General features: G+C 47.2%; 8 protein-coding genes and 1 long non-coding RNA gene across 12 annotated transcripts in view; 4 read left to right on the top strand and 5 right to left on the bottom strand.

The window, feature by feature from the left end:
- LOC117139709 (regulating synaptic membrane exocytosis protein 1) overlaps window positions 1–4,049 on the top strand; it is a 63,683-nt gene extending 59,634 nt beyond the window's left edge. Inside the window, exons 15-17 of the mRNA XM_033302225.1 lie at window positions 171–916; window positions 1,026–1,187; window positions 1,699–4,049. Of these exons, the coding sequence (XP_033158116.1) occupies window positions 171–916; window positions 1,026–1,187; window positions 1,699–1,890 (1,100 nt within the window). The 3' untranslated portion in view covers window positions 1,891–4,049. The remainder of the gene's footprint in view (window positions 1–170; window positions 917–1,025; window positions 1,188–1,698) is intronic.
- A 9-nt stretch (window positions 4,050–4,058) lies between these two features.
- On the bottom strand, window positions 4,059–5,978 carry LOC117139710. Its single transcript, XM_033302227.1, has 3 exons — window positions 5,656–5,978; window positions 5,408–5,596; window positions 4,059–5,348 (listed from the first exon to the last, which is right to left on the bottom strand). The coding sequence occupies exons 1-3, from the start codon at window positions 5,953–5,955 to the stop codon at window positions 4,140–4,142; spliced, it is 1,698 nt and encodes a 565-aa protein (XP_033158118.1). The 5' UTR covers window positions 5,956–5,978; the 3' UTR covers window positions 4,059–4,139.
- Window positions 5,979–6,100: 122 nt separating this feature from the next.
- LOC117139713 (snurportin-1) lies at window positions 6,101–7,221 on the bottom strand. Its single transcript, XM_033302230.1, has one exon. It carries the CDS (start codon window positions 7,177–7,179, stop codon window positions 6,124–6,126), a length of 1,056 nt encoding a protein of 351 aa, XP_033158121.1. The 5' UTR covers window positions 7,180–7,221; the 3' UTR covers window positions 6,101–6,123.
- Window positions 7,222–7,452: 231 nt separating this feature from the next.
- LOC117140846 (probable proline--tRNA ligase, mitochondrial) lies at window positions 7,453–9,190 on the top strand. Of its 3 annotated transcripts, XM_033303970.1 has the most exons (4): window positions 7,453–7,626; window positions 7,687–7,938; window positions 8,000–8,261; window positions 8,321–9,122. In XM_033303970.1, the coding sequence occupies exons 1-4, from the start codon at window positions 7,534–7,536 to the stop codon at window positions 9,088–9,090; spliced, it is 1,377 nt and encodes a 458-aa protein (XP_033159861.1). In that variant the 5' UTR covers window positions 7,453–7,533; the 3' UTR covers window positions 9,091–9,122. The 3 variants fall into 3 exon arrangements, with proteins under 3 accessions (XP_033159861.1, XP_033159863.1, XP_033159862.1); XM_033303972.1 differs by lacking the exon at window positions 8,321–9,122 and having other exon boundaries at window positions 7,687–7,946; window positions 8,000–8,116; XM_033303971.1 differs by lacking the exon at window positions 7,453–7,626 and having other exon boundaries at window positions 7,860–7,946; window positions 8,321–9,190.
- LOC117140848 lies at window positions 9,171–11,221 on the bottom strand. 2 transcript variants are annotated; one of them, XM_033303973.1, is made up of 6 exons: window positions 11,139–11,221; window positions 10,687–10,868; window positions 10,494–10,617; window positions 10,264–10,425; window positions 10,076–10,209; window positions 9,171–10,024 (listed from the first exon to the last, which is right to left on the bottom strand). In XM_033303973.1, exons 2-6 carry the CDS (start codon window positions 10,747–10,749, stop codon window positions 9,194–9,196), a joined length of 1,314 nt encoding a protein of 437 aa, XP_033159864.1. In that variant the 5' UTR covers window positions 10,750–10,868; window positions 11,139–11,221; the 3' UTR covers window positions 9,171–9,193. The 2 variants fall into 2 exon arrangements, with proteins under 2 accessions (XP_033159864.1, XP_033159865.1); XM_033303974.1 differs by having other exon boundaries at window positions 11,114–11,191.
- A 1,478-nt stretch (window positions 11,222–12,699) lies between these two features.
- LOC117142003 lies at window positions 12,700–15,850 on the bottom strand. The gene is made up of 2 exons (XM_033305852.1): window positions 13,839–15,850; window positions 12,700–13,690 (listed from the first exon to the last, which is right to left on the bottom strand). Exons 1-2 carry the CDS (start codon window positions 13,860–13,862, stop codon window positions 12,815–12,817), a joined length of 900 nt encoding a protein of 299 aa, XP_033161743.1. The 5' UTR covers window positions 13,863–15,850; the 3' UTR covers window positions 12,700–12,814.
- Window positions 15,843–17,076, top strand: LOC117142004. Its single transcript, XM_033305853.1, has 2 exons — window positions 15,843–16,080; window positions 16,370–17,076. The coding sequence occupies exons 1-2, from the start codon at window positions 15,929–15,931 to the stop codon at window positions 16,842–16,844; spliced, it is 627 nt and encodes a 208-aa protein (XP_033161744.1). The 5' UTR covers window positions 15,843–15,928; the 3' UTR covers window positions 16,845–17,076.
- Window positions 17,077–17,706: 630 nt separating this feature from the next.
- Window positions 17,707–23,550, bottom strand: LOC117142002. The gene is made up of 7 exons (XM_033305851.1): window positions 23,311–23,550; window positions 19,754–22,245; window positions 19,434–19,691; window positions 18,994–19,239; window positions 18,750–18,929; window positions 18,332–18,680; window positions 17,707–18,246 (listed from the first exon to the last, which is right to left on the bottom strand). Exons 2-7 carry the CDS (start codon window positions 22,178–22,180, stop codon window positions 18,242–18,244), a joined length of 3,465 nt encoding a protein of 1,154 aa, XP_033161742.1. The 5' UTR covers window positions 22,181–22,245; window positions 23,311–23,550; the 3' UTR covers window positions 17,707–18,241.
- A 115-nt stretch (window positions 23,551–23,665) lies between these two features.
- On the top strand, window positions 23,666–25,062 carry LOC117142006. The gene is made up of 3 exons (XR_004459519.1): window positions 23,666–23,748; window positions 24,226–24,325; window positions 24,645–25,062. It is a non-coding gene; the product is annotated as an uncharacterized LOC117142006 (long non-coding RNA).
- Window positions 25,063–25,166: the final 104 nt, after the last annotated feature.

The raw sequence follows: 25,166 nt of genomic DNA, 5'->3' as shown, positions 1-25,166 counted from the left end.
ATATGTTCTTGATCTCAACTGGTAGTTTGCCTTAGCCTCTAGTAGATAGACTTATATTAGTCGGTAGTTTTTCCATCACTGTCGGTATAACTTAATAAATTGAGTTGAGTTGAAAAGCTAAAGAAGACAACGTAGGGGAACGCTCTAACTTAAGATTTCTACCTGAACAGGTGCCAGTCGCGTTGGATTGCCGAGCGGACCGAGTAGCCGGAAGAGTTCCGTCTTGGATTTGTCGCAGCAGCATCAGCAGCAGTTGCAGCAGCTGCAGCAGTTGCAGTTGCAGCAGCAGCAGTACCTGCAGCAGCAGCTGTCCATGGGAGTGGGCAATGCCGACACCAGTCCGCCGTCCGAAGACGAGGATAAGCGCTACCGGCCGCGCTGGAAGGGATCGGGCAGCCAGTTGCCGCCACAGAGTCCCAAGCAGGCGCTCTCCCGGCTCAAGCAGGCCGCATCCGCGTCGAATGTGGCCCAGGACACGCAGCGACAGGGCCAACTGCTGGCCACCAACCCACTGCAGCAGCGCAAGAGCAGCATGTTCCAGCTGAGCGAGTCCCAGGCATCGCCTCCAACGACCACCACCACCACCTTGCAGCGGAAGGGCAGCATGTACGTGGCCAAGGTCACCGAGACACCGCCCCTCGGCACGCCAACCCGCAAGGGCAGCGTCTACCAGAGGAGCGGAGTGGGACTGGGTGTGGATAGTCCCGGAGCGGATAGCCCGCAGCGCAAGCAGAGCGTGGTCAAGACCCTCAGCGGCAGCTATGTCAACACATGCCCCCTCACGGGTGGTGAGTCCAGCTATGGCCTGAAGCTCGGGCCCTCGCAGATCCATCCCAAGGGCTATCGCCTGACCACCGCGAGGTACGGCGAGCTGAAGATGGGCTTCCTGAAGATCAAGGGCAACGTGGAGGTAGAGGTAGGTAGAATTCCAGACGTAAGAGCTGGAAAAAAGCCAGCTTTAATACCCGGGATCTGCCATCGCATACCGATTTTTATTGTTCCTCTTTAATGCACCTCGCTTTCAGCTAATCTGCGCCCGTAACATTGTCAACGAGGACTGCGAGACTCCGCCGGACACGTACGTGAAGTGCTACATCAAGGACGGAGACCGTTTGCGCCACAAGAAGAAGACGCGCGTGGTGCGTCACGCAGCGGAGCCGCTCTACCGCCAGACCATTAAGTACCAGGTGAGCAAATGGCCCATTGTTGTAACGCCCGGCAGGTGACGATGATGATGCTGACGAGGAGCCAGCACTCCGCCATCCTGATACTGTCCGCGGCCACGTCCGGATGTTATTACCAGCCGCCTGCATTGTAATGCGATTAATGGCCACTGGGCGGCCGAGCCGCATCGACGAGGCCAATTTCCGCGCCCAGCGGGTGGCTGACAGGTGGCCCAGCCTTAACCCTCTGCATGCCCACGTCATCGTTTCGCTTTAAACCTGTACTATGAGGAACGACATGGTTCATAGGTTACAGAAGTATCTTTTTTCCGGCTAGTTCCGCATTTACAAATAATAATCTACATGTATCTGAAGGTCAAATTTGTAGAATTAAGAGTATATCCTACGAGAAATCTAGAGTTCCATGGGCAAGTAGAGGGTTAAGTCGCTGTGGGTGGGCCATATTTTTATTGGTAGCCATGTAATTACCCAAACGAGTAACCCGTAACGATAATGAATCTCCATGTAAACGCAGAGCTCGGACGTCTTTGGCCGCAACATCGTCATCATGGTGTGGCAGCGGTGCGTGGGCTTCGAGCACAACCAGGGACTGGGCGGCACGGAGGTGAATCTGGACAAGCTAAGCATCGGCCAGCCCATCAACGGATGGTACCCGCTCTTCCCGATGCACAGCTACGGAGGCTCCGACTCGGACAACTCTCCCTGACCGAACAACCCGGTAGTCGCAGTCCACATGCAGTGCCGGAATCGCCTGGAGTCGGACGTGATCGGAGCGCCACTGCAAGCTCAATTTGTTAGCGCCTAAGTTACGGACACCATGTACGCGCACACTGTTACCCAAGATATCCATCCCTACACCCCCCTGTATGTATTAGTCATAGTTAAATGAGCTTAGCACTTTAGGCTGGCAGGTGGAATCGGGTCGGGTTATGTTACACTACACCAAATTATTATTATTATTCGTGGTGAGAGAGCTTTGTAAGTAGGGTACACAGATAGGGCAGCACCAGGATGGGGAATGGGAATGGGAATACGAATACCCATATCAGACAGCACAATAATTGAGGAATCGCAGTACCAGAGGCATATTTACGCGCGTTTATATATTTTTGCTTGTTGTGTTTGCGAAAGTTTAATGTTGTTCGCATTTGAACGGAAGTGGATTAGTGGATACGTATGTGGGTATGAAAAACGGAAACGAAACGGGCACCAAAACAATAATGTCGAAACTTCGAGGCAACGAAGTGGGTGGATCTTCCGCCCACAGAGAGGGATTTAAAGCTTGGTAGCTGACAAATGCATATTTATCCGAGTAAGTGTTAGTTAAGTGTTGCGCAGAAAATAAAAACCCAAACCAAAAACCAAGTAGGCTAGCCCCAACTATCTGTACAGCTGATAACCCCGCCAAGGTTTCAACTGCTCCACGAACTGCAAGTCCGAGTATCTGGACAACTGAAGGTCTCTCTAGCTATGAGTATCTGTGAATCTGAATCTCTGCACATCTGCATGTCTAGTAATATCCCAAAATCGGGAAACCAACCAACGGAATCTAGTTTAAATCGACAATCTTAATGGGTGTGTGTGCTTGTGTGGGTGCGAGAATTGAGTGCGATTAAAGCGTGATTAAGACGAATTTACTGTAGTCATTTTATGGTAGGACATTGGTTGCAACACAGCATGGTTGAAGATTAAAGACACCCCCTCCTTCTCTTCAGCAAACTCTCCACACGCTTCAGCCACTCAAACAGGACAATCTCGTGTAGTGAAAAGGGAAAAATTTACATTTTCGGAACTTGTGTATAAATCTAATATCTAATCAGCGTTCAGCCTAGCGACTTGGAGTTTCAAACTAAGGTTACAAACACATTAGATTTATTTATACAACGCCTACACGTCAGTCTTACTACCTAGAGTACTTAAACTGCAAACAGTTTGTGGAACTTTTACGGTCCTACCACTTTTACCGCCACTTACATTGGCTAAAATGTCCTTAAGCTCTCTTTAACCGGCAACTATATAGAATGTTTATCTATATCTGTATCTGTTCAAGGGCAGCCGCGGGCCTTCCTTATTGTTAGATGTTGCTTTAAAGACCCAAAGAGAAATACTTAGTAGTAGATAATCCATTGTTGTATCTTGTAAGTACTTGGTAGCTGTCAAGGTAGTCAGGGTAAAAGATATATACTCGTACTCGTATATATATTCCTGTGTTTCTTCGGTTGGCTAATTACTATTCACAATCTGGCTGTTGTTTGATATACCTAGTTGGGTAACGAAAACTAAAATGGTTGTGCTATCTCAAAATTAAAACTACTTATTAATGTTCTAAATTCGGCACAGTGCGCTGTATCAACTACTCTTAGGTATGTTTGGTCTTTTCTACTTGCTCTAATCTACGACTACTATTATTGTACTTATTGTACTTGGCCGGAGGTGGGCATCGAGTACTTGATATCTGTAAAAATAACACCATATCAGCGTGTAGCGTTGGGCTGGAATCTGGGGAGGATTGCGCTTCAAAAGTGCCGAGAGGGCTGTAGCAAGGCTTATAAGAATACAAATCCACTACTTGTTAAAGAATAACTTAGCCATTACCTGCGTACACTATGTAAAACAATATACAAACATGTGAACTATATGAATATGAACGTACATATTATATATATACTATTATATTTAAAACAAACTGTAGAAAAACCAAAAGAGACCCACACTATATGTATATCAAATTGAGTTTCAATAAACATCAAATATTTATTTGAAGTTGTCTATTACTCTTGCAGTTTCTTTCAATACAATTCTACGTTAAATATGACTAAATATGTTGGTTTAAAGTATAATTGCTGCTGTTTTCAAACTCATAAACACAGAACGAAACATGGAATTTCATTTAATCAGCAACCTAAAATACGTCATTGGTAATTGGTAACAAGCAAGCATAAGAATCAACATAATTTAATTTCTAAATTTTGCGATGTTGCTGGAAGTGGAGTTGCCTGGAGGAGTTGCTCCCACAACAGCTCCCCCGTTGTTTAGCAAGGCCGTAAGTGTGGCATGCGAGGAGCTGAGCGTAGAACTGGCAGCCAGCTTGGTCTTCAACGGCGTTGTCGTGCTACCCACCACCTGACCCTGCAAGCAAGGAGTGGGTGATGCAGCCGGCAGCTCCTTGAGCGCAGCTTCATCAGACGGTGGTGTGGCTGCCTGTTGTTGCTGCTGCTGCGATGAGGCGCCCTGGAGCAGGGCATTTCTTAAATGACTGTTGTTGGTATTCCCTGACTGCTGCTGGCTGGGCAAAATATATGAATTCGTTATAAGTCCGCGGCTCTTGATGTTGAGGTCCACGAAGAACAGCCGCATCTTGTGTATCATTGCATCGGTGACGCTGAAGGTTAGCATCATGCTAAGATCTATATTGGTTTTGTGCCTGTACAACTCGTGTGTTTGCTGCAGCCGGCACACTTCATCGTAGATGAGAAACAAGAACCGAGAGCTTCGATTTTCGGCAGGAATAATCCCACGGGTTGCCAACCACTCCCTGTCCTCACCATCCGGCAGGTAGCGTATCAATTCTGGATGCTTGCTGGCCAATCGTTCCTTGCCGTCGGTGCCAAAGCCAAACGATAGGTTGGCCTGCACATCCAGCACGAACTTGGTGGTAGTCGAAATCTGCGCGGTGTTCCAGAATATCTGCCGGCGAACAGGAGTGGGCAGAGTGCCGCCCACCAATGGAGTAACCGTGGATCGATGCTGCGGTTGCTGTTGGTTTTGCGTTTGTGTTTGTTCCTGTTGCTGCTGCAAAGGCTGAACTGCTTGCAACTCCGGTTGAGGAAGCAGGAGAGGCTGAGCCGCAGAACTTTGGTTCTGTGTTGGCAACTGGTTGGCCGTAGTCGCCGTGCAGGGCATGGGTTTGTTTGGGACAAAACCCGCATTGCCAGCAAAAACTTTACCAATTGGGTTGAGATCCTGTTTAGCTGAGCGTTTGAGCGCCAAGCGCTGCTGATCCGTGGCATTAGCAACCAAACGATGCTGGCGCACAAAGTTCGTGTACTGAGCCTTGGCATTCTCCAACAATGCACACGAGGACATCTTCTGAAGTGTTTCCTCATTAACAGAATGCTGGCCCAGGTTCTCCTTGATGTTGCCAAAAGCGGGTTTAAAGTAGTTCTGGGTCAAGTTAAAAAGACGGATTAGGAATAGGCATTACAAAAAAGACAATTACCTACTTGCATATATTTTTTAATTAGCTCATTGACCTCAGCATCAAAGGCTTGCTGTACACTGATCCTCAAAAGTTCTAGAGCTCTCATGGCGGACTCCGCACTTCCGCCACTTTCCGTATTGTGAGAGCCACCAAGTCGTTGGCGAATGCGTTGCAACATGTTCTCGGCCATGTCTGGTGTGGTTACATACTTCTGCGGGTTAAAAAATATTAGCAACTCGCTTACACAGATAAATTGACTTCATTCTCCACCTGCGAAGACTCTGCATCAGAGGATGTGGATTCGCCCAGCAGGGACAAGGTGATTGTGTTGCTTTCGGGTACCACATCCTTTTCCGTCTGCTTTCGGACACCCTCAACCGGACTGGCCACCCGTGTGTCCATCGAATGTGTGGTTTGATTAGAGCAGTCGGAGTCGTCTGAGGAGGAGTTGGCTGCCTGCAGTTGCATGCCCGGAGATGAACGCTGCTGCACCTCGTTAGCTGATGTGGTGCTGCTGTTTAAGGAACCCCCTACGTCAGTGGGGATCTTCCAACTTCGCTGAATGACCATGTTTGGTTAGATATTTTTTAACAATTTTAATAAGTTCTGTTTGCTGGTGGGCTGGCCGCAATCTGGATTTTCTGATTTTCCTGGGCGCGAGCTGAGGCTATTTGTCCAGGGCCGTGTTTTCAAAGCGCCTGCGCAGAAAAGCCACCCCCACACCGCTGCCCATTCGGCCTAGCAGCCATCAGCTGATGGCGGCTCCGCACAGTCCATGTCGAATTCACCTAGCTCCAGACGCCGCTGTTGATCCAGTACTCGCTTTAAGCTGTCGTACTCATCGCTCTCGACATCCTCTTCCGCCTCCATGGTGTGTGGAGTCTCCTTCTGCGCGTTCACAATCATTTTCTGCTCCTTAAGAGTCCTTCTGTGCTCTGCCAGCTTTCGGTCAAACGTATCCATGTATTGCAAAACATGGCTGGGTTGGTAGTCCTCCGGGGCCGTATAACTCTTACTAACGGGCAAGCCCAGGACATCCTCCATCATAAATGGAAACAGCCAGCATACTAAGGGAGTTTCTCGACACACATAACTAGCCTCTTTATGGTAAAATAGGAAGCCATCTAGGACTGGCTTGTTCTCCGGGAAAATGGGATATTTATGCAGAGCCTGCTCCACAGCAGAGGTGTCCTCGAAGTCGAAGTGATCCAGAAGCTTAAATTTCTTTTCGTTGTGCTCGCTAATCTTGGCATAATCATGCTCCTCGAATCGGGCGCGCAGCCAATAAAAACGAAAGGACGCCTCGCATTCCTGCATTTCTTGTAGGCCAAATGATATGCCATCCAGCACATAGAAGGTGTCAGCGTCCTCAATGTACACGCAGTCTAGTATTGTTTCACCCTTTTGAAGCTGCCAGTCGCCGGGCAGCGAGGATCGGAAATTCGCGAACATCCAGCCCCGTTTGGAGTACGCCTTGGTGAGTCCCTTGCTTGCCACCACGAGGCACCTTTTGCCCACTGGACAAGGTACCAGCAGCCACTCGCTGAGATCATCGGGCTTATGGCGCAGCCACTCCGAGAGTTGTGGTCTGTACGGGATGCCTTTTTGGTGGCCAGAACGTTTCCCGCTTTTCTTCCTTGGCACCGTTTTCTCTTGCTTTTGCAGCGGACGGTAGTCATCCTGTTCCTGCTGTCGGCGGAGTTTCTGCTGCTTTAGCAGCTCCTTTTGGCGCTGCTTCTGCTGCTCACCCATATCCAGGCCCTTTTTATACAGCTCCTTGAAACTCGACTCCATATTGAAGAGTTTATCAAATCAATGTGCCGGCTAGAAATCAGTGTGACCGGGCCAATAACGATAAAAGTACATACACTATAAGAAAAAGTGTTCAAGCACCATTATAGTTTTAATAAAATATGTATATAAAAACCATTTATGTAAAATAAATAGCTTTAATGTGTTGCACCTATAGATACACAAATAATCAGATAATATTAATATATATAAGCCCCATTGTAAGCCCCAGTTAAATATGTGTGTATATTTTGATTACCTATTGCTGGTCACACTGGGAATTCGCATTATTGTTTTGTTTTTACTTTGCCGGCCTTTTAATGGAATAATAGCAATAAAATCAATTAAATACAAAACATGAATAAGGCGTCCCGAATTTTCTGCCCATCCCTGATCACACCCAAAAATGCGGTGGTCAAGCAAACGGAGCAACTTTCCCGCAGCCAAAAGGTAAAACACTTCCATGGTGTTACGAAAGAAGTAGTCATTGAAATCATACAAAAATTCCAGCTGCTGACAGAACTGGGATTGGTGAAATCGGGCAGCAATGGCACCTACCAGATAATGCCCATGGCCCAGCGATCGGTGGACAAGTGCATTGACCTGGTCCAGAGCAACATGCAACAGGCTGGTGGGCAGAAGATCACCCTGCCCATCCTGACGCCCACAGGACTTTGGAAGAAGACGGGGCGACTGGAGGGCGATATATCCGAGTTCTACATGGTGCGGGATCGCAGCGGCAAGCAGTTCCTCATGAGTCCAGTGAGAGAGTGAGCAGATTTCTTCATTTCCGATTCCAATAAACACTTGTTTCATTGATTAGACCCACGAGGAGGCAGTGACTGCCATGCTGGCCACCACCTCTCCTATTTCCTATCGGCAGCTGCCCTTGAGACTCTTCCAAATCGGTCCCAAGTTCAGGGATGAGCTAAAGACTCGATTTGGCTTGATGAGAGCCAAAGAATTCCTTATGAAGGATATGTACTCCTTTGATGTCAGCGAGGAAACAGCCAAGGAAACGTACTCTGTAGTTAATTCTGCCTACGATAGGTTGTTCAAACAGCTGGAGGTTCCTTTTGTTAAGGGTGGGTACACTTTCTGTTCCGAAAACAAACAGTATTACTAACATAGAATTCATTTACAGTGAATGCCGCCACTGGCATGATGGGTGGCAGTGTATCCCACGAGTACCACTATGTATCGCCCGTGGGTGAGGACAACCTACTGCAGTGCAGCTCCTGCGGCTTTGCTGGCAACTCTGAGGTTGTAAAGGCCTCAGCTAGCTGCCCGAGCTGTAACAGCTCGGATTTGAATGAAGTACGAGGAGTTGAGGTGGCCCACACCTTTCTGTTGGGGGACAAATACTCCAAACCCTTGGGCGCCACCTTTCTCAACACCAGCGGCAAGCCGCAATCGCTGGTCATGGGTTGTTATGGCATCGGCATCACTAGGGTTATTGCTGCCGCTCTGGAAGTGCTCTCCTCCGACCACGAACTCCATTGGCCAAAGCTACTAGCACCTTACGATGTGTGTTTAATAGGACCCAAGCAAGGGAGCAAGGAGCAGCCGCAAGCAGAGGTGATAGAGAATGAACTTCTTCTGAATGTAGGAGAGATTTGCGGCCACCAGGAGTTGCTGCATGATGATCGCAAGGAGCTGACTATCGGCAAACGTTTGCTGGAAGCCAAGCGTCTTGGACATCCGCTTACAATTGTAGTGGGAGCCAAGTCAGCACGTCAGGATTCCCCCAAGCTGGAAGTGCACACCAGCAAAGGAGAAACATATGAACTCGATTTCAGTGAAACCCTGAAACTGGTGGCAGAACATAGTCAGAACAAGAAGAGTCTAGAACGGGGATGTTTTCAACGTGAAACTGAAGAAAGTAAAAGTCGATCGGTTGGCCATCAGCTTTAGCTTTATGCAATAAAGGTAACAATAACACACAACATTTTACAACCGCGCATCCAGACTGATTAAACGCAAATCAACGCCCGAGCAGCTTGCACTACTATAATGACTAGTGATCCGCATAGTCGGGCTCCGGAATCTGCGGGTAGATCTGCACTTGGAGTTGGGGCTTGCGTGGCGGCGGTGGTGGCTTAGTCACCATGCTGGTGTACGACCAAGGCATCTGGTTGCGCAGCTCTTCGCTAACGCGGGGATTTACGGGAGCAGGATATATCTCGCTGTAGCGATTGTTTAATGGCGACGTCACCGCCAGTTGTTGGACAGCCGGCGAAGGAGCACGTGGAGTTTGTGGCTCCGAAGGTGGATAGTTGAGGTGGTCGGGATGAGCTTCGGTGGTGCGATAGGTGTTGATGTCAGGCTGCGGGGACACAACATCTCTCTGCTGCGGAACTTGTGGTGGTAGCACCATCACGGGCGACTGTAAAGTGGTGCGATCTCCGGGTGCAAACTGCTGGGAGTTTGGACGCTGGGCACCCTGCTCCGAGGGAATGAAAATGGGCAGCGGCTTGGGTCGGATCTGCTCCGGATATTGAGGGCTCTCTTGCGGGGCAGAAGGCTGAACAGATTCCACTAGGGTGGCCTCCACCACCGGCTGGACTAATGCCACCGCAGGCTGTGGTGTCGGCTGTCGGGTGGGAGCCTGACTCCTGCTCACGGCGGCTGATTTCGCATTCTGCTCCGCCATGATTCCGGACAACGAGAGACAGAAGGTGACTCCAATGATGTTCAGCAGCCAGATGATGGCCACGCGACTTGTGAGGCACAGTAGAAGAATCGATGGCGTCGAGAAGTATACGCCGAAGGGCTCCATTAGGGTCCAAACATTACTAACAGTTTCGCTATATGAGACTCCAATGTAATCAAGTGCATCTTTCATGGACTAAAATGTAAGAATTGTTATTTATGAAGTGTGGAACACAATTTACCATACCGTTGTGTGACTTATGTCGATTCCATGATACACCGTGGCCACCACATCGAGGATACTGCCACCTAGCACGGATAGGAACCAGGGCCAATAGACCACTCCGGAGATCAGCTTGGTGGTGCGATTGCACAAAGTGGCTGCAGTGGATCTTGAGTTATTATAAAAACTAAATGGCTTTTAGCATAACTCACTTATTACCAACACCGAAGTGGCGACCCAGAGTCCGCTAATAACTGCGTAGGTTATCATGAAGATGAACTCCCGGTTGGTTATAGCATAGGACGTTTTCCAATCTATGTTCAAAGGAAATTCTTCGTCTGCCACCTTCAGCATCGGCTCACCACATTCCTCCTCTGTAGCGAAATTGTACAATTTGTTGCATTAGCGTTCTGTGGAACCTTTGAAACCAATCCATACTCACGCGCAAAGTAAATGAGCTCCATGGCGTACTTGAAGGGATTTGAGCTGAACTCAGTAACACCATCTGGGCACTCCCGGAAGGTGATGCCCCAGATGGACAAGCCCAAGTAGGCAACTCCCTGGACCTGAGACACATATCCATGACGTTACTGACTAGCGCAATTGGAATGTTAAGCAATCTTTATGGCACTCACGAGTATGACAATCGCCATGAAGAGTATGAAGCACTTGGAAAATCCAGTGCCCATGCCGGCCATCTTGATGGAGTGCTATTCCTTTGGCGAGGGATTTTTGCTATTCCGGGTAATGGGTTGTGCAACCTGTGATCGCTGGGCCAGCCAATTGCCTACTCGATAAGACAACGCACGCTTTGGGGCTATAAATTCAATTTGAAATTACAATTCGTCAATGCGAGGTCTATCTAATCAGCTTGATTAGTTTTTTGGTGGATTTTGCATATGGAATCAGGATAGCTCAATCATTCCTAGCTCTTTCCTTGCCACACTTGAGGACAACAGACTTATCACTCGATTGTATGAATCACAAAGGGAAATTACGCTGTCGTCACTTCAATAATAATGTATACGCAATGTTGGCCACAAAAAACGGAAACACACTCACGCCAAATCACAAATCGTTATCTCACCGTTGGAATTGAATTCGCGGCTTTCTCGGAGGTGGAAAATGGAAGGCAAAACGCGTTCGCCGGCTGCCTCCTTTGGACTGAGCTCTTCCATCGAATGGCCATCGACTCTGGGTCTCCAAATGCTCCGCTCTTCCATGGCGATAAGATAAACCTAATGAATTTAAGGGTTACACCTGTTATCAAAAGCGCCAGAACGGATCGGTGACTACCCCAGATTGTGACCCGCAGTTGCACAATAGCTGCGCTGAGTGCAAATATCTTTCTTATTTTGTAATACAAATCGAGTGCGTTATCAACGAGCTTTTATGTTTATCATTCGGAAATATAGGCGAACCTGCCTCCAGTCGGGTAAACAAATAAAGGTGCCCCACCAGTTAGCAGGAACTAAATTTAAACTCACAGCTGATGGCGAGTTTATCGGAACGACAAGTGACTTACTTATCAAGTTGGACGCGCACGCTGCGTATACTTGATATTTGACACTCAGTTATGTGGCTCGTGTGCTTTGGCTATCATCTTTATAAGTTGTAAGTGATTGAGTGGGCATCGGGGGTTTTCTTTATCGGGACTGATTCATAATACACCCGAAGAAGCACCTAAAAAAGTACATGCAGCGGTAATTGTTTTGATAAACCTTGTTTACTCTTTGTACATGCTGCCACTGGGAAATTAAAGTTTACTCAATAAAACATATTCACACCTTGCAATTCAATTGAGTTATACCTTTGTATAATATTATATAATCAAAATAAAGGGCTTCTGGAAATTTGTAATAAAACATTTCTATACAATAATTATTTCAATAGAAATAGGTAAAAATAGTTTTGTTTGTATGATTTGGCTGTTTAAGTCAACAATAAATTTGCAAACATGAGATAAAGAACGGAAATAATATTTTTCTATAATAAAAGTTCACACCCTTCAATTTTGCATTACTTACTTATTTATTTACAACCTCCGTCGTATAAATGCTTGAGAAATATGTATTATCTATTTATTGTAAGATAATGAACAATGTTTATTTGATCACATAGGGTCGTTGATTTGAAAAATATTTGGCCATGTGCTGTCTTTAAGACTTTAACCTTATCAGCAATAAACAAAAACTCATGCCGCTTTCTCCACAATTTTTTTAATCAAAGTGCAAACAATTGATTCGCAATTCGTTGACTAATGATATTGGTCATCGGGCTGAAGCTGATTAACACTTTGGGCCAAATATAAACACATCGATTGGATAGTTCGGGCCCCAACAATTTGGCAATGTTTAATTAACCCAATTGAAGTTCACTTTTGCAACGCGCTTTCAGAGAACATATGTACATATAGTATTATTTGCTTGGAAGCGAAATATTTGGATACTTTGTGAGGTTTTTCCCACCGGAGATTCTGGGAAGGTTTCGGATGAATCGTTCATGCCTGGTTGAACCGCTAGCTTCATTAGGGCCTGTGTTTATCCGAACAATTAGAGCCTCAAATTTGGCAGAGATCCCCGGGTAGACCTGGCCACCCAGCTCATCACTTCCCGCAGCGTGTGAATTGGAAATGCAAATAAAGCGACTTCAGATCGGATCGGATCACATGACTTTAATTGAACTTGGCGTGTCATAAATATTCGAGTGGCGGGATGAGTTAGAGATGAGGTTTACAGCTACAGGGTTCAGAGGTCGACCGGCTTAAACGCGAGCCGAGAGGATGACGGGATCGGCCTCCACCTCGGCCACCTTCTCCTTCAGCTTCTCCTCGTCCTTCTTCAGCTTCTGAATGGGCTCCTCCGTGGTGGTGGTGGTGGTGGAGGTGGAGCTGCTCACAATGGTCAAGATGGTAGTGGAGCTCTTGTCAACCTCCTCCTTCTCGATGGCCTTTGTGGTCGTCTCTACCTTGGTGGTGGCTTCATCGGTGTTGGTCGCAGATCCAGCCAGGGCCACCGCCTCCTCCACACTCTCAATTGGCGCCGTGGACGTAATCGATGTTTTGGTGATGCTAATCTTGGTCTGCTTGCCATCGCTGCTGTCGTTATTGGAGTCGTCCTTGATGGTGGCCGAGATCAGCTTGGTGTGGTGCACCTGGAAGGTGGGAATCAGTGGGATGGCACCACCATTGTGTGGCTGCACGGACACACGATCGATAATCAAGTGGGCGGGCACACCATCCTCTCCATCGGGCACCTTCCTGGTGGTCTGCAGCAGAATCTTGCGTGCCAGGCCGTCATCCGAGGTCGAGACGACTGATGTGGCCGGCGTGGACTCATCAGATCGCTTGGTCAGCGCGTGCTCCTCGCCCTCAGTGATCGCAGCCTGAGATTCAGGCTTCACCTCCTCGACCTCGCTGCCCGGCGCACTGGCCTGGTGCAGACTCAAGGCGGACGAGAACAGACTGTCCTCCAGATCTCCGATCAGGCCGTGGAAGGAGATCTGCTTCAGCTCGGCATCGGGATTGGCCTGCACCTGCCGCTTGACCACATCCTGTTTCTCCAGCGGCTGAAAGCCCGAGAAGATATCACCCAAATCGAAGGGTGCGGCCAACGAAGAAGCCGCCAGGGTCGCCAGCAACTAAAACATTAGTAGAAAGTTAACAATTAGAAAAGTTCAGCAAGACCATGATCCTCAATTCTATGATTGTTAACATCACATATAGTTCTTTGGTGTAACCACAATTATTAAGTTCATATCTAAAATTCCTTGGAAGATCTTCACTCACGGTGGTTAGCAAAGTGCACTTCATGGCCACTGCTACTGCTGATTTGGTCCGGTTGGTTGTGTTCAGCTCCAAGCTCAGATCGGAAATAAGTTTACGGCCCAGTGGCCGGTGAGTTTTTAAAGTTTTCTGGCGCCCGCCGAACGGCCGACTGAAAGTTGCGACTAAGCTTTATTATAACGTTCAGTTAGCACATTAATCGCTTGGTTTGCCGAACTTGTTTTGGTGCCTGCGCGTGCTACTCCCTCGGTGTTTGGGCCCAAACCTCTACTTGTCATCCGTCCGTGTTCTGTTTGTTGGCCAGCTCCACTGATTCGGCACTCCAAAAAAAATCACTGGATAATTTAGTTTAAAGATCACTAAGATTTTAAACATAAGAATGCACGTATATGAATGTAGTTTTCGAGTGAGATAAGTCATTGTTAGAATTACGGGCAGCTAAACCTTCTATCTGGCTATCACAACTTCAATTTAAAATTGATGATAATATTTTAAGCCTTCATGACTCAAATTTGTATCAATTAGTTTAAATATATTCCAAGGACTTACACGATGTGACCCAGGAGTTTTAGAAACACATCTTAGAGCGGCGCTGTTAAGTCCAAGTTGATTGTCTTAATTGCGCGAATTAACATATATTTACTAAAATTAAATTTCCAAGAAGTCGATCAAAATAAAAACAAGATCAGTCTGAAGACGTTGAAAGGCCAAAACAATCGGAGAGAAAGAGAAACCGCAAATTATTTTGGGAATATGTGTGTATCTTCGAGATACTTCTGCATCCCTGGGATGAGTGCACTTTGTTCCAATTACAACTGCGCCTCTTTAACACTTCATAATTAGAGCGGTCGCCATGAGATCACCGGGGCACAAAGTTGATATGCGAGATGTGCAAATTAATTTCAAAAATTTTCCGCTGAGACAAAGGTCCATGCTGAGGTGAAAACTTGTTAAAGAAACGCGCCTGGAAACCGATTTGCCTCCATATCATAAAACCGCAAAGCGTTCACTGTGCCTCCGATTCGCGGGAGAAAGACTGACGACCAAAAAAAACGCAGAATCCGGGCGATCATGAATGAAAGTCAAGATCTGGCTGGTTATGCCGGAGTATATGCGGCTTTAGGCGGTTAACTCTAGTGTGGGTTAACTCGATAACTCGGCGAGTTATAAAAACCACAAATTTTTAATTTAATTATGAATTTATGAGGCGTTCGGCGGGGGATGTGCGCAATATCTCCACATCTGCTCTCTAATTCTTCGCCTGAGTCAGCGAAATCTTGGTACTTTCAAATTCTAAAGTTCTCATATCTAGTACCTCCATAATTATATTATTTTATGAAATAACGAATCAAAGGATTCTGTCCATTACATTTAATACAAGAATAATATTTTACTGCCACACAAGGCGTATGCGTAATGCGGAGAGATTCAAATTGAAAGAAACTTAGCATGTGACGAATAAAACTCTCACATTGCATATCAAATGCAAACGATCTTGATATTCTGCGGTCGAGGCACAAGTGTACGTCATACGGAGCGTATGCTTAATGTGAAATAATCTTGGTAGACGGGCGCGTGTCCAGACCACATGCAATGATCCCGACAAATGCGTCACCGGAGGTGCAATGTTTATGGGCTTATTTTTGGCCAGAGCCGAGGAGTAAACAACCGCGCGAGAATTGCGTAGACAGCCCTTGCCAATGGTCAATATTGGTGGGGATCCGACTGGGGGACAGTCCCTGGGACACGCTCCCAAAACGAGCACAATTAATTAGAGTCTGGGCCGCTCGAAAACAATCGCCAGTACAGCCGAAACGGAAGCCAGCTCCGAGTCCGCGCCTAGAAACCGGCGACGAAGACCCCGGAGAGTGGCAAACCTGTCGGGCAATTAACAGATGCCGATAATTACGCGGAATCGCGCCTCGCCAGCGGACCCGGCCGAAGCTCCAGCGGCACAGTCGCTATAAAAGCGCTCCGATCTGCACTAATTAACTTTAAACGCGCGAAAGTCAGGCGAGGCACCGGAGCCACTTTCCCAGCAGAGCTACAGCAGCAGGCCGTCTTCCCTTAGCCCCAAAAGCCTAAACCTAAAGATGCAGGTCCACCAGGCTGTGTTTGGAGCCGCCGTGCTCGGCATGCTGTTGGCCTTCGGCTGCTCCCTGCCCGTTTTGGATGCCAGCTCCGGCATCGACAACGCCACCATCGAGGAGCTGAGGAACAGCGTCAACGATACGCCCAAGAATCTGTAAGTTCAGAAAGGATAATTATATCCAAATTTTGGGATTCCTCCTATATCTATAATATAAAAGTAGTAACAAATAAGCGATATATTAGATTGTTTGAAAAAATCAATATTAGTAATCACTATAGTCACAATATTAGCACGCATATTAATTTGTATTTTTAACTTAAAATAAATTGTGCTAATTGAAAAAATATATGTTGAAAATGACGTAGAAATCACCAGAATTAACTAATTAATATATTTTTGTTCACGTAGAAAGGCTTCTAACCGGTTCTTGTTTTCCTTCCAGCTATGTGGTCAAGGCGGTGGTCTATGAGATCGGCATCCTGACGGAGGTGGGCGAGAATGACACCAGTTTCGAGAGCCAGGAACGCGTGGATCTGACCTTCTACGATACGCACAGCAACAAGAGCCACATTGACCTGGGCAACATCCCGCTGCCCATCCAGACCAATGTCACCGGTCAAGTGCTGACCGGCATCGCACCTGTGAATCTGGGAGCCTTCAGCAGTCCCCAGGAACTCCTGGAAACCCTGCCCCTCACCGGAAGCATTGTGAACATCACGCACAGCGACACCGCCTTCTATCAACTGAGCAGATCGAACACCAGTGCCGCGGACAAGCCACAGGTTCTGGATCAGGATGCGCTGTCCAAGCTCACACACGCGGCCCAGTTGTTCCCGCCATCGTCGCAAATTGGCCAGTCGGTGCCAGTGAACCCAGCTGCCGATAACGAGGTGCCCCAGACGGAACCCGAGGATTAGGCTTACTCCGCGGAATCTCATCGTGATGCAGTGCGTTGCTCTCCAAGCAATCTATAAATACGTATACTCTAGATCTACTTAGTTTTATGGCTTCACACTTAAGTACCTACAGTGCTAGAAAAGACTGGACGAGGACAAGAGATCGGCAACATTGCCTTGGTCACATCACAAGGTTGGAATTTCACTTTTCTATGGCAAAGTAAAAATAAATTTCGCATTAGTGCTAGGTAAATGAGGCGTCTCTCTTCTTTCCAACTGGTGTTATCTGGTCTTCGGATTGTGCGAGGTGGTCATAGTCATGTGAGTGGCGAATGCTAAAAGCATTCCCATCACTTCTCACCTCTGACGTCGGCGGATGGTGGAGTTGAGCAAAAAGTCGGAGGCCCGGCCGGAGCGCCATGGGGTGCAATGAAAATCTGCTCTGGTCGTGGCATTTTATATTAACTAAGTTTTTAATTTTCTCATTTTCAGTTTGTTTGTTGTTGTTTGCTTGGTTGGTTGGTTGGTTGTGTGTGGTTTTGCATTATAACTGTAGTACATGGGGTCTTAGGTGGTAATAGATGATATATATTTTAATATTAATAGATAATGTGTAATATAAATATAAGTTTAAACTTGTACACAAAAATTAAAATGTCGAACGTCTCGTCGTCTCTCAGATCAGTTTAGAAGAGTCCTTCCCCCCACGCTTCGCTTCATGCAACTTCCTCCTCTCTGCCTCATCATCATCATGACTGTTCGTACAAATAAGCTATAAGATTCGAGAGAAGAACGAAGCAAGCGAGGCACGTCATCTATCTGCGGGGCGGGGACCTTTTCAAAATGTATATACATACTGCAACACACATTTGGATACTCGTAGTTCTCGTATAAATAGTTTAGTTTTTAACTAATTTACATAGTCATCATGCTGACGATGCGCTCTGGCGGCTTCTTCATAATATGCTTTAAATATAGTTAAATATATATGTATGTATGTGGTATATTTTAGTAGTAGCTACAACTTCAACTTATGTGCACACTCCAAAACGTATGTAACTAAAATCCGTAACTAGTATCTCTAGTGAATCTATGCCGTTAGCGTTATGTGTATCGCGTATTCGTAGCTGGTATGTTGGTGATTAAGCCGCAGCAAGTGCCGCTGGCTTGTCCCTCGTTTTATCAGGTCAGGTGGTCAACGACTTCAACGGCGACGGCTTTCCACTCTGCTTTTCCCTCCCCATCCGCCCCAATTTCGGATTATTATCTTGTTCTTTATACCATCCGACTTACAGAATTAAAGGGCGGGACCGTGAGGCGCCAAGGTCGCGTTCGGCTTAAAAACGAATCTAATGTTAAAGCGCTGTCAATGCTGCAAACGTTGCGAGATTAGGTTTTTGGTTGATCCAACATGCTCTTTAATCTGCGAAGACAAAAACAAATTATTAAAATATTACTATAATGTTACTCTAAACATTTTCAAGCTATTGATCTGGAAAATCACGTACCTATGACATGACTCTCCATATTTGTGATGCGTGGCTTCGATGCGGGCTGTGGTATGATGGTGATCTCATCGTTGATCTTAAGCGGCTTCAGCAGAGAGTCATTGGCCGCTCCCAGCGAACTGCGCGACATCCCTGCCCCAGATCCCGACCCGCTGGACTGCCCACTGTTCTTCTTGCTGTCCATCGCCTTCCTGGCCACGGTACTGTGGGCGGTGTAAACGTGCGTCTCAAACTGTTTGTACATGCCGAATGTCGCCGTGCAAACGGTGCACTTGTAGGACAGGTGAGCGGGCTTCAAGGTCATATGATGATCGCGCGACACGTGATTCAGCAGCTTCCATTGGTACATCTAAAGGTAGAGCAAGAGCAGCGAGATTTTAGACATTGTTTTCAGTGTTCATCTATACGAAAAACTCACCCTTCCACAGACTGGACAGCGACCAGCATCCTTGCCCTTGTTGGCAGCCTCCTGCATGGAACTTGTGACCAAGCCATGTGAGCCCAGCAAGTGTCGCTCCAATCCCTGATCCGTGAAGAACCGGAACTGGCACTTTTGGCAATTCAAAGGCGGCCTATTGTAGATCATCTTGGGGTGAATCTGTTACATACAAAGCATTTGTTAGCAAAGGGGAAAATCGGGGAAAATGGTAACTCAGCTCTACCTTCACTTTGTGCATCCACTGCATGTGGTTGCGCAGCTGCTCCAGATCCTTGATGTAGCCATCGCAGATCTCGCAAATAACAAATTGCGCCTTGTTGTTACCGCTGGGACTCTGGCCGGGCTTCATTCCTGCTGCCGCTTGGGGCGCCTTGCTGGACGAGGCACCCGCTCCGGCGCCCACCGAGCTCTGTCGAGGTAATGGCGTTATCGAGATGCTGGGCTGTCCGGCCATCGGCTTTTTGGACGCCTGTATAAATAGATCGATATTCGATTAAAACCGGTTTTTAATGGAAGAGTCTATTTTGGTACAGCTAAACATAAAAATTCAGGCTTGTATTCATGCTAACTTAGCAAGCATTATAACATTAAAACCTCAATTGTAATGTTTAAATAATTAAAAAATAATATATATATATAATAGAGCGCAAAAACGTAGTTTACCTGAACAAGCTGTCCGGCTGCCAGCTGATAGCTATTGGGCAACGAGAGTCCCGCATTCATCGCGTTGCCTCCACGCACCGGCGCAGGATTTCGCACCATGTTCTGTTTGGGTGGCTGCGGGGCTCGCTGACGCATCTTAGCCGCATTCTGGGCGGCTAACGCGGCTGCCTGAAGGTTATTCCTCGCCTGCGCCGCCGCTTGCTGCTGCTGAATGTTGGCCAGAGCGGCCTTTTGTGCCGCCGCCTGTGCAGCCATAGCCTGGAAGGGATTAAACCGATTATAAACAGATTGCAAAAGACTTAGATGTAGATATTCCTTACCTGATAGGCGGTGGCAGTGCCCACAAGACCATGACGTGGCTTAATGCGAGGTATCTTGGCCGGTGCCTCCCAGTCGTTCGGCGGCGCCAGGTTAAGCTCCGGCCGGAACTTCTTAGCGCAAACGGGCTGATGTCGGGCCAGCTTTGCCTTGCCATTATCCTCGAAGCCGCAGTTGGGACACTGGTGGTAGGGCAGTGGCTTTATAAGGCGCGCCTTTATGTTGTGCACCGCCTCCATGTGGTAGACAATCTCCGTGGCGTTCCGTATCTCAAACGTGCAGAAGTTACACTTGTACAGCACTCCGTTCATGTGCGGTGTCTCGTAGTGATTAGCCATCGCCATGGCAGACTCCGACTTAAAGTTGCAGAACTCGCATCGTTTCATCCGGAACTTGAAGGGCGCGTTTTTCGTCTTGGATGCCTGCAGGTTGCCAGAGAGAGCATTGATGGCCATCTCAAACTCCTTGGAATTTTGCACCTGCGCCTTGCGCATCTTGCGCTTCTGCAGACGCAGCAGATCCGATTGCACGTACTCCTGCACCAGACCCACGCCAATGTCCATGAAGAACTTGCCCAACGGACTCTCAAAATAGTTCTCCTGTCCTGGCTTGTTGCCGCCCGGATTGTTTACCGACACTCCGCCCGCTGTTGCCAAGGCAGCGGCAGGCTTGATGGCCACTTTCAAGGCGCTCAGGTCATCGTTTGCCTCCTTGATCAGCACCTTAGTCCGCACGCCCGACTCCGAGTCGTCATCGTCGTCTTCGTCGTCATCATCGTCTGACTGCTCCGACCAGGACTCGTCGTCACCTCGCTTTTTCTTTTTCTTTTTGCCGCTTTCATCGGCCTGATCCGCTGGCTTGTCCTCTTTGTTTTGCTCGGTCATCATGTCGAACTCGTCGCCCTTGTCTGCCTCGGCCAAATCCTCAGCCGACAGTGCATACTTGGTCTCAATTGCCTTGACGACCTCGCAGATGTTTTCGCGCGGTGGCTTTTCATAGATGTAGGGTACAATGAAGGAGGGCGCTTCCAGGACAAACATGTCGTCAGTGAGACCGGGCAGCAGGTTGGCGTTATTGGTCATGCTGGGCAGCCCGGTAAGGGATAACGTAGGCGGATTCAGCTGCACTGGACTGGCGCTCATGCCGCCCGCCATGGGAACTAGCTTAGGCGGCACAACACCCAGATTGGTGGCCGCTCCTGTCACAGCATTCGTTATGGTCACCGGGTAGATAGAATCTCGGGGACCCGACACAGAGCTCGGACTGCCATCGAGAGGCATTAACGAGCGGGCATCCTTGATGGTCAGCTGGCCCATTCCCGAGGGCGTTGAACTTCGCTGTCTCTTATGGCTGGGCTGTTGAAGCTGCAGGTCATCTAGGTCGCTCTTGCGCTTGCCGCTGGGCGAAATACTTAGCGGTGTGTCATCTTCAATCACGACGCAGTCGTCGTCATCATCATCATCCTCATTATCCAGCACGGGCGGTGGCGGGGTGGCCTTGACAACTGGCGGGAGTTTCTTTACTGGCGGCGGTGGAGCTGGGGACTCCGTATCCGAATCGGAGGCTATCAGAACAGCATCGTCGGAGGATTCACCACCACTGGAGGAAGCCGGTTTGGCTTCTTTTTCGGTGGGCTTCGCCGGTTCCTTGTGCTCCGTAATATCCTCCATGTCCTCGTCACTATCCTCGTCCAGGTTAACCACACCACCATCGGAGGGAACTATTGCCGCCCTAGCCTCTGCTAAGCTGGCTTGGCCATTCTCCTTCTGCTTGGGACTGGCTCCAAACCCATTCTCCTGCTTCGCTGGGGGCTCTTCCTCTACGACTCCTTCGCTGGCCACGCTCTCCTCGCCATCTAGATGCGGTTTCTTCCCGCTGACCAGTTCATCCTCAGGAACTGTGACTGCTCCCAGGGGATCTTCGGCCTCACAGCTGTTTTCCGCTGTGCTACCGATCTTTTGGGCATCGTCTTCGTTCTCTGGCTCATGATCGCCATCTCCGTTTGTGGTAGCCTCCTCTTCCTCGTCTTCTTCATCCAGTTTGGGCTCCTTTGAGCTGCTGCTGGTAATCTGTGAGTCTTCGTCGTCGTTCTCCACTTCGTTTTCCTCCACGTCTTCGGTACCGTCCACCTCCATTATCTCGTCGGCCACTGGAGCTTGTGGAGATGCCTGGGCCACATCCTCTATAACGATGTCCTTGCCGCTCGCGGCAAGCAGATCGAGCTTTTCATTGGAGGGAGCCTCCGCCATGTGCTCATCATCCTCCTGCTGCTCCTCGACCACCTGCTCTTCCTCGTCCTCCACAGTTGTGACCTGCTGCTCAACATCATCTGCTGATGGTTTACTCTGTTTTGGGGAACTTGATGCGCTGGCAAGCTTTGTCGTGGGCTCGGCCACGCCCTCCGGCAAAACGACATCGACTTCAGTCATTTGAGGTCCGTTCTCTGCTCCGTGGAATGTGCCCAAGTCGGTTTTTCTTCCAGCTGTTTGTGTTTCTGCAAGAGACATAATAAAATTGAAGAATTATCAAAACTGACTGGGAATTTAAATTTTTACTTAATTTTACTTAATGGCAGCTTCTTCTTTAGACCAACCGGAAAAATTGGCACGTAAAAGAAAACTAAAGTATCAAAAAGCAACGAATGAGCAGCACAAAGCGCAGCGGGCGAAGAGTAAAAATAAAAAGAGCTACAACTGCAGAAAGAGGACGGCGAAGGGGCGAGACGGGCCGAAAAATTAACAATCACCGAAAAATATTTGAAAATCTAGGTGAATTAAGAAGGTGAACTCAAGAAAAGGCGGACCAAAAACAGGGCAGCAGCGGCAGGGCAAGGGGAGCGGGGGAAGTTGAAAGAATGGTTTGATACAAAATGGCTGCCATATTGGATTAAAACTAAAATACAATTTAATATGTAATGTAAGTATGTAAATGGCTTTACACTGCGAGAAAAAAGAGAAATGCAGGACCGGGGGAGTTATGGTTTGCCGATATATGTAATTTATATACTTTGGCATTAACACACTTGCCTATAAATATATATTAAACATATATTTATATATGTTTATGTGAATTGTTTGTATGTACAAACGAACAGTTACCGAGCAGAGCCAACAAAACGATTGACATACATACAGACACAAACGCACACACACCGCCTGCACACACAAATATACAATCTATATATACGGCACATATATATTTGTATGCTTGTAAGCACAGGGGGAGGGACGCAGGGCGGGGGGCGGCACGGATGACGACGTTTGGCTTTAGCTTTATTTTTTGTAGTTGTTTTTGTTGCTCGGCTGGCGGCGTGGTGGAGTATACTACCGCTGTTGTTGCTGCTGTTGTTGTTGTTGTACTTTTTGGTACAGGAGCGTGTTTTTGCGCTAGTGTTTGTCCCTGTGTGCGTGTGTGTGCGGCGCTTGCTTGCGTATGTGTGTGTGTTTTTTCTGCTGCTATGTTGGATCTCACCATACTTTTCAATATTCTAGGTTTCTTTCAAACTAAAGACGATTTTCAGCGGCATTTAGCATTGTTTTTGTTACTTGGCGGCACTTACATTCACATTTTCCCCTCACAATCGGCAGGTTGTTGTTTTGTTTCGCCTCCCTTTTGGTCCCTTGATCACAATAAACAAAAAACAGAGCTGCCAATAAATGAAAAATTTTCTTCCTTGCGAAATAACCAGGGAAAATCCGAAAATTTTGCGTGGGGTTTTTTTTAATTGGAGAAAAAAAACTGAGCAGAAAGAACGCCGAAGGCGGAGACACAAGAGACGAGCGAACGAACAAGCAGGCAAGGCAAACTGGAAATGTGTGAGGCGGAAAAAGCAAAAACAGAGTTGCAACGAACAGCAGGGCGCGCGCAGGGTTGCACGGCTTATCGGTTATCGATTGCCGGCCATCGATAGCTAGCCACCCAAAGGTGCCAATTGCTAATTTCGCAATTAATTTTGAATTTAATTCATATATTCGCTCATTTTCCTTCTCTAGTAACGGTAATAGCTTTTACATTGCCGGCTATGGAGAGGGCTCTCTCTCATTTGAACGCCTCTCAAAAATAGCGAATAAGCGTGTGAAGCGCATGGCCCGCACACATGGGCCTTTGTGCATGCATGTGTGTGTGTGTGTGCATGAATGGAATGGCGTGGAATGGGAGGGAAAACAAATTTGACAATTGTACGCGCGCCACGAACGAAATGAACAAAACAAAACTGAAACGGCATTGCTTGTCGCCGGTTTTACTTTGATGGATTTATGCGAATCGGCATGTGCGGAAATTCAAACAGAGCGCGCGAAAAAATCTAGATGGCTTTAAATATCGCAGATAAATATGGCAAATTGCAACTCCCCCGCCGCCGCACCCCTCTCACCAACACACTCACTCATACTAGCACACACACTAGCGTCTTAAACTGTATACTCATCACGATACTTTTGCTGATGCTTCTTCTTTCTCCTCCAACTTATTTCAGATTACGCTGTCCCTCTCTTTCGCACCCACGGCCCCGGGGTATATACAATCGTACATACCTATCTATATGTATACATACAACTAAATATGTATGTCCGTATGTAAGTCGCCCTATGCATGTGTGCGTGTATGTGTGCCTGTGCGATTTGGTCTATATGCAAGTACAAAATTTGAAAGTAACCCGCTTCTGGCGCATTTTCCATCCCCGTCCCCTGACCCCTGCCCACCTCCTCCCCCGTGATCGACAACTTGGTAGAGGTCGAAGGGCATCCGGAGCAAGGAGCAAGCCACCTAACCAATCGCCATCATCATTAAAGACCCCGAACTCAAATCCAAACGCCAACTATCGCCGCACTTTATGTTATACATACACGTGACCCTTTTCGATATCGAGTAAATTAGCCAATTCATATTTTCCAGTGCAAATTCACAAAGTTAAGCGGAAATTACTGTGGCAGTTGGAGTCTTAATATCTTAGAAGTTAAGGCAATTAGATCGAAAGTAAAGATACAAGATACTAATTTAAGAGATTGATCGCAGTCCCCAAACGTATTTAAAAGGACTACACTACTTTTCTTCTAATCAGATGATTAAATTATAAGAAATCAGTTTAGATAATCCTGTTGTCCATGGACTTTCTTTAGCAAATTTCGGACTTCGATCAACATTTAAGATCAATCTGTATTGGGATTGAATATCAATTGAAATGAAAAAATGCAACATTTGCTAAATAAAATTAAAGAAAATAATTATGTTGTTTTCACCACAAATATTAGGATCTGAGTCACAAATACTTTTCCAAGTTGTATGATTCACGTAAAGTACATTACGTGTTAAAAATAAATATAATTGGTATGTTAATTATTTACTTAAAACGTGTAACACTTATTTAAAAACATAAATTGACAATAAATTTGGAAGTGCTTTAGGAAAAAATCATAT

The sequence above is a fragment of the Drosophila mauritiana genome, chromosome 3L, assembly GCF_004382145.1.
Source record: "Drosophila mauritiana strain mau12 chromosome 3L, ASM438214v1, whole genome shotgun sequence".
In the NCBI taxonomy this organism is placed as follows: Eukaryota; Metazoa; Arthropoda; class Insecta; order Diptera; family Drosophilidae; genus Drosophila; species Drosophila mauritiana.
Note: the sequence above shows the minus strand (reverse complement) of the source record. Positions and strands in the feature narration are given on the sequence as shown.